A 16181-nucleotide genomic window follows, 5' to 3' on the forward strand; every position below is an offset into this window, starting at 1 on the left:
GACACAAGTCAAGAGGTGCCTCCAGTTTGTTGTACAGCACTGCTGTCATCCAGTTGGTTGTACAGCACTGTTGTCATTCTAATGAGACACAAAATGGACTATGTATTACTGCTCTCTTCATAAAGACCAGGTAACATACAACTTACTCGCATGAGTACATCTACAGAATTGACTACCTGTGAAAACCAAGTATTACTGAACAGAGATTTCATAACTAGGCTTAGATAAAGTGGCTTAATCACTCCATAAACCCTCACACACACAATGGCTAACCTGATCATCTCACTAATCCTCAGCATTCCAAAAAAAGCAAATTATTTAAATAGGCAATGTTGTTGAAATTAAATTCTTTCCATGTCAAAATCCAAGTAAATTTTAGCACAGCTTTTAATCAGGCCTAACAATTTGATAGAATATGCCTCTCTATTTGCTTTTCCCTTCCTGCAGTTCACAACTGAAATTCAAAATAACTTTTTGAAGCTATATTAGAAATAATATTATATAGTATTACTGATTGTGCAATATTAAACAAACATCTAAAAGCCATGCTTACATAGTATTTCCTATTGTTATTCCCATCTTTCATCTATTGCTTCTAATTTCAGGAACCTCGAGAAGAACCAAATTCTTTGGTACTTTCCCTGGAAACTATGTCAAGAGGCTGTGAATTATTTTTTTTTCTTCTACTTATTTATGCTGCATCTCTGCAACACATCTGCATAAGCTGCTAGAAAACGTGCTATGCTGGCCTTCTGTTTTCTTGCTTGCAGTTTCAAATAGAGGCCATCTAGTTCATCCTCATCCCATCCCACCCTCCAAACCCTTACAGCAGTATTACAGCAACGACCATGGTGTGAATGACTTAAGCTTTTCTGAAACAAGAGGAATCGTTTCAACCTTAAATACTCCCTGCTTTAAAGTCTTTTCATTTGAAACACAACACAGAAAGCCTGAGGACAGGTACAGAGATGAACTGCCATGGGGGTGGGGAGGGGGAGAAGCTGTTCTGGGTTTGGACACTCATCATCCTGTCATGGAGCCTGATGGGATGTTTCACCATGCACATCATACAGGGGAAGTTGCCGTTTACTATTTCTGAAAAACATTGTTTGAGTTTCCACATTCTTACTAGTTTAGCAGCATTTGTTGCTTTCACTGCCGTATCACAGGTTTGCCTATTGTACTGGTTTACAATATATGAGAAATAATATAGATTTTTTTGCCTGCACTTGTACATTGTAACATATACACAGTGGTTGTAAAATCTCAAGCAAGCATAGTGACAAATGGGAGAACTGCAAGTGTTCTGGATGGATGCAATGGTATCAGCTAAACCTTATTTCCCCCCTAATGAAACTCTAGTGTTCTCTGTTAAAAGGTAAGAAGTGCAAGAGGCATAAAACCTCAGGAAACCGGGTTTAATGAAGAGACAGACGATATAAGCATAGACAATAATAACTTGACGTTGTTGATTACATTGTCTGACATTTTGATTACAACCATTTAATGTTGTAATAGTAAGCAACATGGAATTTGAGAGCTTAGTGTTTTTACGTATCAGGAATCTTAAGAGGCAGGAAGTAAACAGTGTTAGCGCAAAGAGTTGTTGGTTTGGGGTCTTTTCCTAACATAGCCACCTGAAAAATATTCACAAGTATCATGTACTGATTTACTTCACTATATATATATATATATATATGTATGTATGTTAACAAAACCCGAGTTACACATTCTTTTAGGAATTTAGTACAAAAAAAAACCAAAAGAGTCACAAGTATTAAAACTGATACTTTTTAGAGGTGGGTTTTTCTTCCCTCCCCCAGCCCCCCTGAATGAAATATTTGAAAACATACATTTTCCATAAGCAAAAGTAAGCATAAATAGCAAATGAAATTAAGACATAGGATGATAATGACTATGGCTCTATAAACATAAAAATTCAGATTTGGTTTCTTCAGCACCTTATAGATGGCAAAAGCTTCTACTGCATTTCCCATGAGTAAAGGATTGAAGTTATCAAAATGTATGTAGTGTCTGTAGCATTTTGTACATATGTTTGCTTTTTTGTACAGAGCCATTTGGTTGTCGATTTTTAAAAAAAAAAATAAGTTCCTTATTTGATCTTTGCCCTCTTCACAAACAGAACATTTCAATGCCTTTTTCTTTCCTTGCTCTATTTACCATAAGAACATCTGGATAGTGCAATTCTGTAAGATAGCATTTTATGCAAAATTTTATTAATTAAAACATGGTTTACCAGCCAAATCTAAATGTACATATGTCTTTATTACTGAGAAACATCATTAAGACAAAGGTAAAGAAACATCTTTGTGCGGCATACCTTTATTATTGCAGATTTCATGGCAAAAGCTTTATATTTCAAAGGCTTTCAATTTTAAACTAGATCTGCATGCAGCTTTGCTGTGAGATTAATACCTATCTTTAATGCCATTCATGATTGAAGACTTAAATATCTGTTGCCTGTGATATTTTAAAAGTACTGTTTCTACTCTGTATCCGATTTTAGAAAAATCCAGGTCTTTCATACCTGCCTTTCAGGTAACTGACTTTGAATTCCTACAAGCAAAAGGTCTCTGTGGTTTTTTTCTTGAATAGACTTCTAATAAATTTTGCTTGGAGTACACAACTGTTTTCCCCATCATTTCTCTGCACACACATATAACTTCAGTGCTGCAAAGTGCTTAACTCTTCAAGCTTATATGCAAATAGTTTTGCCTCGTACAGAGATTTTTTTCCTGCCTCTGAGCATACACCAGTCCTGTACATACGGACAACTGGCACTACCCACACAGCTCACAGTTGATCCATTTTGGTGTCATCCCTGAAATACCTGAATGCAAAAGCAGTGGTACAGACTTTCTGCATTGACCATGCTAATTTGAGATAACTTTTCTGTTGCCAGAACCACCCTTCGCTCCAGAAGCACAAAGCTAAAACACACAATGGTAAAGCCCTTTATGCCCGGCTAAAGTTCCCACACCCCCTAATCCTTTTGCTGAAGGAAAACAAGATCTTCTCTGTAGAGTGACAGCATAGAAGGAAGATTTAATGAAAGTACAGATTTTTGGGAGCATCTTACACCTGAGACTGTTCTAACAGCCGTATAACCAAATACTGGACTATACAATCTCAAAGGTTGTGCGTTTGCCATTTTTGTTCCTGGGTGGGATCTGTGACGTCTCTGGAGCACTGCCTTGTGCCATATACCTCTAAGAACCGTAAGTATGAAGTACTGTGCTTTAATAGTCTTTTTCTGTAAAAACTAGCCTACTAACACCAACTGGCTGGTGTAGTCTCACTAATAGAAAAAGATTCTGGACAGTTAAGGGTGAAATAGCATCCTCTGCTAATTGCAAAGGAGATGAAAAAAAGGAAAATATAGGTCATTGCAGTAAAAACAGCAACTCATTGACACTTCAGGAAAACTGTAGTATTAATGTTTTAGTCAAAAACTAGAGAAATATTAAAAGTTACATCCAAATAACTGCTGAACTCCTCCCTATACACTTTTAGGAACAGACTGAAGGATTTTGAGTTTTATTGTATAACCCCCATAAATTCATGAAGGAGACCCCACAGAACCAGGTGGTGCTTTGTCCTTAAAACCAGACGAAAAGAGACCTGGGGAGTTACGAGTTTAGTATCTAGGAAAAGACCAGAACAAATCAATTAAAAGCCTCAGATATTCATAGATTTTTCTAGAAAGTTACCCTTTACCTTGTCAGAATATGTAGCATGCATCTTGGTTTTTATTAGGATTTTCTTTTAATGTTATGACATGGCAGCTGTGTTAGATTAAGACAAGTCTGTATCAGCCCACATGAAATCAAGTCTGTTGCAGGGTTGCACTGGTAACACAAGCAGGTCCCTTAGGACACACTGGGTTCCCCACCTACCTGGCAGCAAGCCATGCGTTTGCTGTTGAGGCAAAGGGCACTTAGAACAAGAAAGCCCAAGAGACGCCAGCAAGGCAGAGAGAATGATGCATGAGCAGCTCAGGGTAATGATCTATATCCCAAATTAAGCGAAGGGTCACCCTAGCAGGTTTCACATTCTGTCAGCCATGCCAAAGCAAAGCCTGCTGGCATTCTGCAATGCCTGGTATTTACTAGTTGCCTTTTAAATGCTGAGGTACAGAGCCCAGACAGGAACATGAAGTGCTTCCTGTGCATTTGAAAAAGCAGTGCCTGAGCCAAGGGGAAGCTAGAAACATGAAGTCAGTATCTCTTGAAGGACCTTAGGTCACTGCTAATATATTCCCTTACAGCATTTATAGTTACATGGTGAAACCCTGCCTTTGCTCTAGTGAACAGCAAAGTCTATTGAAGCCAACCGGTCCCACATCATGGGTAATACAGTTTCTGTGTTTGCTTGAAAAGTTGCACAAGAGAGAAACACTGAAGTAACTGAATGTCCAGTTAGGGCTGGTTTTATCATACTGAGAAGTGTGAGTGCAGGTAGAGACCAGAAACCACTGCTTTAACTGCTCCCACTACACAGCACAGTGCATGATTCCCTTCTCTAGTACCTAACAGGCAAGTTAGGTTAAAGTCAAATCATTTGTGGTTCCAAAGTAGCAAAAGCATATGGAAAGGGCCAATAAACATGTTTATGCAACAGAACCGTTTGTAACGTCTAGCAAATACCAGACCAAGACCTGAAACTACCCCATGTATGTACCAAGGAACTTGCCAGGCCAGCGTGCAGAAATTGGTACCTCATCCATACACAGTAAGCAGGGAAGATGAATTTAATAAGGCTTTCCTCTGCAACCCTACAGGTAATCAGTCAACATCTGATATAGCAACAAATAGTGCTATTTGACTGGATACAAAAAATGCCCTTTTACTTTTTTCCTGCCTCTGATGATCAGATAGTTAAATTTTGTAAGTCCTAGCTAAAAACTGCCCAATAGAATCTCTTATTAATACAGTCAAGTCATATTCCTTTGAAAATGAAAAATATTTTTACCTAGATCTATGCAGAATGTGACAGAAATCCATTGAAAGGGAATTCCTGCTTGCCGAGTCAGAACTAGTTAGGCCCAAGAAAGGGATACTGGTGACATACAGGCTCTCAATGCCTTTTGTGTCACCTCTGAAACATAAAAAGAGTAACAGAAGTTTCTAGGTTAATACATGGTGATGAAACCAGGGAAGAGACTGGCCAACCCTTCAGGTACAATTTTTAGAGTAAGCCTGCTGGTGGGTTATACTGCACACCTGCATCCAAAACTCCCAGCTCCCATTTCATTTGCAACAACATGAATCAGATATATAAAGTATTACAGACTCATGCCTTCTAGTGTTTAGCTTCTGTTTCTTTAAGTGACAGAGAAGGAGCAAATTCTGTGTTAACAGACTATTTAGTATTATCAGAAAGCACTCGCACCGTCTCCAATGCCTATAGTAATTATCCCATAGCAATTCTTTGAGCAGCCTTTGCACAGTGACATCACATCTAATTACAGATCAGGCGCACAGAGGGTTCCGCTTCAGCAGAATGGCATTACATCACGAGTGATTCCAGGCGAGGGGAACTGGGTGAAGGATGGAGTGTTGATTGACAACCAGCAACGCGTTGCTAGGTTTATCCTCAGCACAGATATTTACATCTCAACAATTTATGTGCCTGCTGCCAACACAAATAACAAACTTGGAAACCATTATTTCATCATCCCCGTGCATGCATAGCACAGTAATCCTCCCGCATTTTCCATCCATCAGAGAAATCAGTAAACCATTTAAAAAAAAATGCCAAAAATAATGTAATTATTTATTTCCACCAGTGATGACTTGCCAGAGTTACACACAGTGACTCTTGATACTTCCTTCCAAGCAGGAGAACACAGACTTCTCTGTCCCAGGCCACTGCTTCCCTTTGCAAGGAAAGGTGCTGTATTCACAAGGGTCCACTCTGGGTGCCTGGTTCTAGCTCCAACAAATATGAACATTAGTTCGCTACTTAAATATCTTAAAGGATCTCATCCTTTAAGACATTTTTGTCTGTCTTACAACAAAATAAAATGGGCGCATTTTATTTCAAGACTTCTACAAGTGCCACCTAAGAACCAAGGAAAACATCAGTCGTTTATACCGAGATTTTTCTTCTTGACAGTTAAGCGTACAACTGAAGCCTGCACTGCAGACAGGGAGCACCAAAGAGACTGAACATGTCGTTCTAAGTGGGTCATCACACTGCTTCTGTTACCATGATTTGCTAAAGAAACCCTGAACATGCAGTGACCCAGCTCATGTTTTCCTCAGTTAATGCTCCAAACTGTAATGTGAAACATGTCCAAATGCTGGCTGGCTTAAGACCTGCTAAAGGCTTTTCTTACACTACCGCAGATTCATCTGTTAAAGATAGCGGTGTTTTCATATGTAACTGGAAATACTTGAACAGGTGAGAATGAACCCCCCCGTCCTTAAACCATAAAAGAGGACAAGTGAACACATCCAGTATATCTCAGGTAGCTGAGGGCAATGCTTGTATGCCATGGAAGAGTTCTAGAGCTATTTAAAGATTCACTTCATCTACTCCTGCAGCCAACACCAAGGTACAAGGCACAAAGCAGCACTACACACAGTCTCAAGCAGAAAATACGAAAGCCATCAAAACCACAGGGAAACATCTAGGACACACAAAAAGCCCCCTCTGCTAACCACCAAACCACACCTATGATCTGAAACAAGCAGACTGCTATAGAGGGGTGCAAAATATTTATTCCTACCATTTAAGTCAAAAGGAGCTCCAAGGAAGAGTGGTCAAAGAAAGGAATCAGCCCAAACCTATGTCAGCATCAGATAATAACTTCTGATCATTACAGTTTCTTTCACAGGACTGCTGGGTTTAAGTTGTTACAGAAAACTGACCACCACCCCAAAAATATAAATCAATAAAAAATCCAAACCTAGAGGCTGGGCAATGACTGGGCAGGGAGAAAGCCTAAGCCATTTGGAACATCAAAGATGGATGAAACCAGAGAGAGGATGAGACCTGAAACTAGACCCGTTTCAGGCCCCAGAAACAGAACACTTGGCCTATTCCATGAAGCCAGCCTTGTCAACCTTATTCCTTCACATGTTGTGCTTCCACAAATGATACCTCCCCAGGAAAGCCTTAGAAAGGCAACCGTTAACGACAGACCAGGCTAGGAGGAGAAAAGAGCAAGATCAACAGGGCAAGATACAAACTGCTGTGGCAAGCTGTGCAGAAGTCAAGCCATTTCTGAAATTCCCCAGACTCTATGGACCTGCCTGGAAAGGCTACCTGTCCTGCTTTTCCCTCTTGTTCTGCCAGTCCTTCGCTTCTTGTAAACCCCAGAGGCAAGAGGACTATTGAAGGAAAGGCAGCCAGCCATGCAAGTATGAAGCATTTTACAACTGGAAAACACTGAAATCACACTTTATCCTATTCATGGTCTCACACCCTGGATCTTACCCTAACGTTATCCAGAGGTCTACCAAAAGACCAGGATGACACCTGTGGCATCATTACTGAAAAAACAGAACTTCCAAAGATGGAAGAGGTCTCCTGCATCAAGACATAAAACATATGATGGCTAACAGCTCCTGCAGCAAATGGCCAGTGTTAGAAGGTCCTGACTTTAAACACCCTGACATTCCCTCACCTGAGGAGACTGGCAAGTTACTTTTGAGGTCTGGGGAGGGCAAAGCAGAAATTGCTAAAATGCAATGGATGGGCAAGAGAAAAACTCAAATATTCAGGGAGACCTTTCCTGCATTTATGAATAGTTTTCTGTTTTCTTTTGGGGGTTTTTGTTGTTGTTGTCGTTGTTGTTTTGGTTGGGGGAAGAGAAGGGGGGAGGGAAGGATTATAAGCAAGACAGTTCCCAGCTCTTTATTTCCAGGGAGATTTTTGTTAGGAGGGATTTACTCACATTTAAAAGCACTCAGCTGTATATATTATGATTTACCTGTCTTCACGCTGGAGAGAGAGGATGAGGATTAGCCTTTGAAAAGCTGTGGAGGGACTGCACACAAATTCTGGCCTAGATTCCTACAGTATTAGAAAACTTTCAAGAGCAAATGTTCCCAGCTATGGCATGAATTATATGAATTCCCCACATGCTAGAGTACAGTAATAGTGGATGCATGAATATCAGTTTTAAGACTGTTTATTTGTGTACATCCGTATCTGACAGTTTCCACATTGACCATTTCAGAGCCAGTAATTACAGTTGATAAAACTTCTCAGTTTGTCCCTGCTGCAGTTTTGTCCTTTCTCAGGATACAGCCAGCTTTTGAAAATGTTGTCTCAAACCTGTGAGCTTACTCCTACAGTCACTGAACAAAAGCAAGCAAAAAGTCCTATCAGGACTGGGTGTGACGTGTAATTATTTACTTCCATTCAGTATTTTCTTTTGCTGTTGAACTGATTCATGGTGTGGGCAAGCTGACAGCGTCCTTTTAACAAGCAGAAAGAAATCAGAATCGTACCGAGGGAAATGCTTAAAGTGTAAGCTAAATTTAAGCATTACGTCTGAGTAACTACAGTGTGCGTCAGGACCCTCTGGTCCAGCTTTGTGGCTAGCTACATTCTGAAGCTGCCGATCTCTGGCTCAGGGCCCACCTTATACTTAAACCAGAATACCGTATTTGTCTTTCAGCTGTTGCTTTTTGTCATGACCCAATAAACATGGCTAACTCCAACAGCAGTTGTTATGGAAAAATGCTAAACCCAAGCCACAAGGTGAAAGAAAAATAGATATTTAATACAGTACATTATGGAATGTAAGATGATGACTGTGTATTAAAAGAAATTTTGATACCCGTTTCTTGGAGAAAAATACCCAGAAGGTTTGGCACTTGGACTACAAGTGACTGTGGCCTTGAGACATGTGATCAGTAACAGGACTGAGACGTGATCTCATCATTTGTTTGTGTATGAAGTCTCTCGGAAGACCACAAAATAGATCAAGGTATTGATCCAAAAGTTTGACACATGCTTTGGAGAAACCCAGTACTCTATACTTATAAAAAAACCCACACATGTTCTTTCAGGCTTAAGCCAGAATAAGCTTGCTTTTTTTTTTTCCTTCCTTCTAAACTTCCCAGATAGAGGTTTTGGATCAGTAGACCAATACCTTTAGTAATAGGTACTCACAATCGCTTTGTATCCTTCTTTCACACACGCAAATGTGTGCAAACCCACAGAGGGTTTGCAGTGGAAAAACCTGTCACCTTCAGCAATATAGAATAAGGAACCATGGACCATACTCCCAAGTCCTCATGGTCTGTTATTGCCTACATGCCTCCAAAAGCCTGCAGCAAGCCCAAAGGAAATACCAAGGACACACTCTCAACAGCATTAGTGCTGTCAGGGTACTGTTGCACATGAGCACTTTGCTGTGCTGTAACTGAAGCACTCTATCAAAGAGCACTATTTTACAGCTGAGGATAAGGACATGGATTAAAAAGAACTGCTTAGAATGAAAACCGGGAGAAACTTTGGAAGAAGCCCCAGACAAGATTGGCAGCTTTGCCTTCTACCTTACTTCTGTCTTCCATAAAGGTACTTTGTAGATAGCAGTAACATCAGACTTTTATTACCTGTTATTTATAATGGACGGCATTCACCCTAAGTCAGAAGTAGGATAATAATTTTTAAATTATCAGGAGAAAAAAAACAAACAACTGCTTTAAGGTTCTTCTAGAGGAAGGCTAAAGGTTAGACCAGAAATAACGTACAATTCACAACCTTACAAGCATGAGCTTTTTCTTGTTTACCAAGAAATCACAGTTCTTTTCTTGACACTTCAAATCTTTTTCCAAATATAAACTTTCACTGACAAAAATAAACTAGAAGGGAGAAAACATAACCACATATGAACACACAAGTGTTTCTATGGGGAGAAACAGACTTACACTACACAAAGGATCTTGAGCTGACATTTTTACCACTCCAAGAGGAACAAGCTTTCTCTTATCATCCAGTAATGACTGGAAGAAACATTCATCTCTTCGAAAGCAGTTTTTCCTAAAGTAGCACTGCTAATACATCCTGCCTGACAGGTTTCTCCAGTCACACAAATCATAACTATGGATCTGTTCTTAAAATCTTCAACTTCACAAAGTTCTCTGAAATTTTTGTCATATCAAAGCACATCATCAGCTCCTTCTCCATTAGCAGCAGAGCCAATCTCCACACATTCCTTTTCCTGTCATTTACTTTTTATCTTGATTAGTTAAAGAGTAGAGGAGCGCAATGCTAACACACCACAGCATTCTGCACCAGTTTTAGTCTCTGAATAACGTGGATATGGTATTTCACATCCCAAGACTGAGACTTGCATAGCAATGACAAAATGCATGTCCAAAAAGAAAGGATGCAATGTCTAAGCAAGATATACACAGCAGAAGCTGACTGCATCATGTCTGAAACCTAGTCAGCCAACAGCTTCTAAGGATCTAAAATTACTGGTATTTTCTGAATTACAAATTTATATACCCTCTCAGAAGAGCTGACACTACCTCTATCACTTCCACTGCCCATATCCCCAATCCTAATTGCCTTACTTCCTCTAGAAGGACTGTCAAGTAGTCTCTTCTCTCCTGTGCACTGCCAATACTTGACTTGTATCATGTAATACAGCACAAGAAAAGATTTGGTTAGCTATCATGGGCATACTAGAAGCACTGGCCCAACATAGGCACCCCTCCCATTTTCAGCCCAGACACCCAGGAAAAGCATAACAGTGGTTGATGCTCTACAGTCTCTGCCCTCCAAAGATGTCTGAAGTGGAAAAACTACCGCAACTACTGCAAAGTGTCTCAGATAAATAGTACAAAACCCACCAAAGAGCACTCCCGTCCACTTCCACCAAAGCCCACAGGCAGGGCAGCAACATCTGCTTGTTAGTGGTGTACAGGCCAATAAGCTGTCAGAACATACAGTCATGCCTGTTTATAGCCACTACAAGAGAAAAGCTCATTTTTAAGAATCATCACTGGCTATTAATAATAATCTAGTGGTAATATTCACAATTTACCCCTAGGGTTTCAAAAGAACAGGAGGTAAGTCTCTTCATCTCTTCACCATCCCCTTAATAAAGGGGTGATCAGCTTTGCTCCAGAAACAGCAAGGAAATTAAAGTTTCCATGTAGCAAAAGATTAAATGCATACAATCCCAGATGAAATCAAGAAATAGGACTAATTGTCATAGAAATACAAAATGAGACTTAGTTCTTATTAGAGTTATGGGTTTCTGAATGATTAAATTATGGTTCTAGTAGATACATGCCATTACACACCTAATGAGGTATTTTAAGTTTTCCCTCAATGCTGCTCTATAATGCGTATCATGAAAGAGATTTCACAAATCTAACAATTTCTATGCATTAGCCGTTCAGGTAATGTTGAATGGCAAGTTCATCAAGAGTTCATAGCTACCTTACGTTGTTTAAAACGTTATGGTAAGTGTCAGCATGGTAATTTATGAAGCATACTGGACTTATCTGCTGAAACAAAGCCTTGCCAGCTTCATTACAACTTTACTCTTTTGGAATGAGCTTATTCAGTTTCCAGTGCCAAAGCAGGCTTTAACTTTAAACCAAAGAAGGCATCAGCTTGACAAATTTGGAGGTTATCTTTGACTGTAGCTATTAAAGGGAACAGAACCACTGATGAGTGAATCAGCTGAAAAACAACTCCTGCCTCACAGTCAGGCTTAAGATTCTGCATCAGAACTGTTACAGGCTGTCAGAAGAGCAAACCTCTCTGATAACATTCAGCTCTCCTAAAAGTAATTAAACATGAAATCTGAGAAGTGCAGCAATTAAGCACAAAATTTCAGAAGTGCTTTGTAATTTACTTTTTGACAAGGAACCTTTAAAAGGAACCTTTTGACTAGGAACCAATTAAAGAATGGGCTGATACCATATCAGGCTCATAAAGTAACCAATAAAGGACAGCAGATTTCTTCCCTAGTTACAACAATACATAACCCCTGTAAAACAGGCAAAGGCACAGTGGAAGTATGATGACAGAAGCAACACTTCAGAGTTGCACTAATCAGAATCTTGGCAACACAGACGGAGAGTCGATACATGCACATGTCACATTGCAAACAAGTTATAGACATGAGTTTTCAAAATGAAGGTGAACAGCGCTTTAAAGCCTTAATGTGACATAAGCATCTCATTCCATTCAATATACTCTTTGAGGCTTCTTGAAACACTAGTCATTATCTTGTGTATGCCCTGAAGTCTCCTTTTATGTGTTTGGGAAGTTAAAAGGGAAGCAAGAAAAAAAACAGTGCACAGATCTCAGATTAACACTCAAAACAAGCCCTTCTGTAATTAAACATTATTTTTTTAAAACAGAAGATTTCGATTTCTACTTTCAACTTGCTTAGAAGTTTATGAAAGCGTTCTGAAATACATTATTTCAGTTAAAAGTGTACCTTCCGCTCATTTGCTTGTTAATTTAGAGCCTGTTAAAGCCTGTGTTAAGGATCTGATTTAAGACACCTACTCCCTGCTTGCTAAATAGGAAGCTTCTTGGAGAAGGTAAGAAGGTTTAAGTCTTCAGCTCCTTCAGGATTCTCAGAAAAAAAAAAAAATAAATATCACCCTTGAAAGATAAACGAGAAGAAGGGAAAAAATAATAATAAATTTTAAATAAATTAACATATACTAGAAATTACAAACAAAAGGATGTTCCTGGCTTCCTGAGCCTGCAGACATGAAATTTAAGAAGATGCTCATCAGTTGCAGTTTGCTACTTGGAACCTAAACAGCAGGGGAAAGTATCAGAACTATGCAAAAATGATAACTGAAAGTTTAAAAAGAGAGGAAGTTGATCCAAAACACCATTTCAAAACAAGTCTGAAGCTGGGGCAGGCAGGGAGGAGTTGTACGAATGTCCTTCACGTATTTTCTGGGTGTATTTTCAGCCTGGAAATTTGTAATGCCTGGGAAAGGGGTATAGTACCAGAGCTTCACTCTTTTCTTTGCCAGGTGCATGAGAAGAATACCAGAGCTGTTTGTCATAACAGACAGGTAAAGGAAAGAGGATTTCTTCTTTGCCAGGAAAAACTAAGGATACTGCTAATTTATCAGATATCCACTAAACAGAAGTCGACATGAAAAGTTCACCAGGATCCAAGTTATCAACCATTCCTGTTCCCTGACTGTTCAATTAGGAAAAACTTCAAACTGTGCATAAAGAATCAGATCTTACTGCATTGGGAAACTGCTTTAAAATAAGTAGCATTAATAATACGATTTCCCAAATACCCATGTGTTTTAAAATAGAAAAGAGGCTGAGCAGTAGCGAATACTCTGGCCTTTCACCTCTGGAGAACCAGCTTAAGCACATTCTGTTCCACATGTGCAAGCAATTTTCAAGCTCCATCTGGTATCTTAGACTGTTGTGTTTAAACATCAAATAGCGGCCTAGTCCATGGCAGAGACTAAGATCTAAAATAGGACAGGAGCCTTATGCTTAAAACACACACTCTGAAGAGGGCGTTTTGACTGTTCCTGCTTCTACAAGGGTTTATTCTAGCTCCGCAGCCTGCAGCAGAGCACTTCATGAGACTACAGGAGGATGAACTGGTTTAAAACTTATTTTTCAACTTTGTCTGCCAACTTGTCAGGAAAGCAACGTTTCCATCCATCTAGGGAGGGAATTACTGGGAGGTAAAATAGGCAACTAACATCCAAATATATTCTGATCTGAGTTAGGAAGCGTGTCTTTCGCTATCATCAGGGAAAAATTATGATATGCCACATGCAGAGGAGTTTGAATGTCCAAACCCAGTGAGGTGTCATGGTATGCAATGACACATTTGTGCATCATGCAACTGCTCTCATGCCTAATTTGTGCCCCCAACCCCCAAAACTCAAAAACTCAAAAACTTGAGTGATACGAAGAAAGCTGAGGCAGCTTTTCTGCTCCCAGTTCAGGGTGAAAGAAAAAAAAAATGTAGAAAGATAATATTTGGTACAAAAATCAGATTAAAAGCAATTTAGAGAGCAAAAGCCTGCTTCAAACATTATGGTTAGTCATACTACAAAAGACTACATTGTGATGTAGTATGATTTAGGCCAGGTTGGACAGAGCCTTAGGTGGCATGGTTTAGTGTGAGGGGTCCCTGCCCATGGGAGGGGGATTGGAACTAGAAAATCTGAAAGTCCTTTCCAACCCTAACTAACTATTCTATGATTCTGAGGAGGTTGCTTCATACATAAATTCATAACACAGCCATTAAATTCAGAGGTATTTTCAGGTAAGAAAAGTTGCAACTCAAACAGTCTAATAGTACAACAAACCAAGAAAATTATTTAAAGTACTGGTTTTCTTATACGGAAGCTTCAATGGCACAGGAAAAAAGAAAACTTAAAATGTCATGCTGCTATATATTTAGGAAAATCCACTTTCATAGCTAGAACTATTATGAAAGCCAAAATGATGAGCAGAGATGCCTATAGGTAGATATGTAGTTTGATTATCTATACCATCATTATCTTAAAAAACTCATCTTACGCCACTGCATATTGTTTCATTATAACGAAACTTGATTTCAATATTTGCCTGTTAAGAAGCTGCTCAGTAGGTCTAGCAAAGCCTGACGAAGGACAGTATTATTATATGTAAGATACCTTAAAACCAGACTGAAAGAAACAGAAGAAAAAGGCCTTTACTTCACCAATGGGAATATACCTTTATTAAATGGATAAAGGGCTTTAGCCTCAGTCCAGCTCAGCTGCTCATTTTGGTCTACTATGAAAAAACAGAAGTGCTTTAGGGAGATAAAAAAAAAACAAATGTAATAACTCTGTAAACAGGTGAAGGGTTTTCTTAAAAATCACTTACTGAAGAGAAACTAGGAAACAGCCTTATGCCACAAGCAACAATTCAGTATTGCCATTCAAACAGTTTTTGTTTCCTTGAGAATTATAGAAGGGAAAAAACAAACAGAAAACAAAAAAGAGTGCATAGACTTAAAGCTCAGCCCATGATACATCAATAAAAACAGGAACAGCAGCACCTTGGAGAGCAAGTCACCCTTCCAGTAAACCAGGCAGGAAAAAATCATCTTGATCCAGAACTCGGTCTGATATCAGAGTTATACCAACTTTCACTGTAATAAAGAGCAATCATGTGCCTAGAAAAAGCTTAATCCTGCCCTCCCCTCTACATGCATCTAACAAGATTAGAAGGCACATAGGAGCATATCTCAGTACAGTAAAGAGAGGTAAACAAACTTAACATACATTTTGGTAATCCCAAATTATTTTCATCAACTACAAATTCTAAAAAAAAACCCCCAGGAAAATAAAAAGTAAGCCTTTATTAAGGTATAAATCAATAATTTACAGGAATTTGGAAGAAACCTCTCCAAAAAACTGAACATGAGAACAAAGTGAAACAAGAGAACAAACAAACAAGTGAACCTCTCTAAACAAGTGAATAAGTTATCCAAGTATAATTTTTGACACTGGAAACTTAGAGCTTGATAATGGGTTTGACCTGACACAGAAATTCTTACATTTCTGAATCCTTTTCTAGTGAAGTGCATTGAAGGACTCACTATTTCAGGTTGCCAGTACTCAATGAAAAAGAATATGCAAATTGCATATGAAGAAATTTTTTAAATTAATAAATCCAATGTGCCATACATTGCTAGCTACAGCATTCACTAGGAAAAGAGAGGTAAAAAAAGGTACTAAGCATGAGAGTGTTTCCACTCAAAACACAAATCAAGGAGGAAAAGGTAAGAAACTGAAGTACTGCTTAGTGATGAATTCTGACCTTGAAGACAATGTAATTCAGTAATGAACCACACAGAGCATCAACATATTTAAAGCCTATATTGAACCAACCCTAAAACATATCAGAACATACCAGAGTATATACACTACTCACAAGCAACAAGATATTCTTCCTCAACTTCAAAGCATACAAAATATTTGAGCTACCAAGACTGCAATACTCCCTGACTTAAACACCTGCTTTGCCTTATTGCTTTAAATGAGCCTACCTTCCTTCACATCCCTGTACCCCCAGAAGCTCACAACAACTGACACACTGCAAGATCTTTGTGATACATACGATTTCTGATAGTTGACTTTGAAAGAATTATGACTATTTTATTCCAATCAGGGTGTGAAATAAACTCTAATGGTAGA

At 39.0% G+C, this 16181-nt stretch overlaps 1 protein-coding gene across 6 annotated transcripts in view; it reads left to right on the forward strand.

The window, feature by feature from the left end:
* The window catches only part of SORBS2 (sorbin and SH3 domain containing 2), a 150701-nt gene extending 148054 nt beyond the window's left edge, over positions 1–2647 (forward strand). For all 6 annotated transcript variants that reach the window (XM_061473946.1, XM_061473971.1, XM_061473979.1 and 3 more), the window contains one exon: positions 606–2647. In XM_061473946.1, coding sequence (XP_061329930.1) covers positions 606–667 — 62 coding nt within the window. In that variant the 3' untranslated portion in view covers positions 668–2647. The remainder of the gene's footprint in view (positions 1–605) is intronic.
* The last annotated feature ends 13534 nt before the right edge of the window (positions 2648–16181 follow it).

This window comes from Pezoporus flaviventris, unplaced genomic scaffold, assembly GCF_033815535.1.
Source record: "Pezoporus flaviventris isolate CSIRO_AGI_PZ_B2104156 unplaced genomic scaffold, CSIRO_AGI_Pfla_v1 ptg000002l, whole genome shotgun sequence".
NCBI classification, from domain to species: domain Eukaryota; kingdom Metazoa; phylum Chordata; class Aves; order Psittaciformes; family Psittacidae; genus Pezoporus; species Pezoporus flaviventris.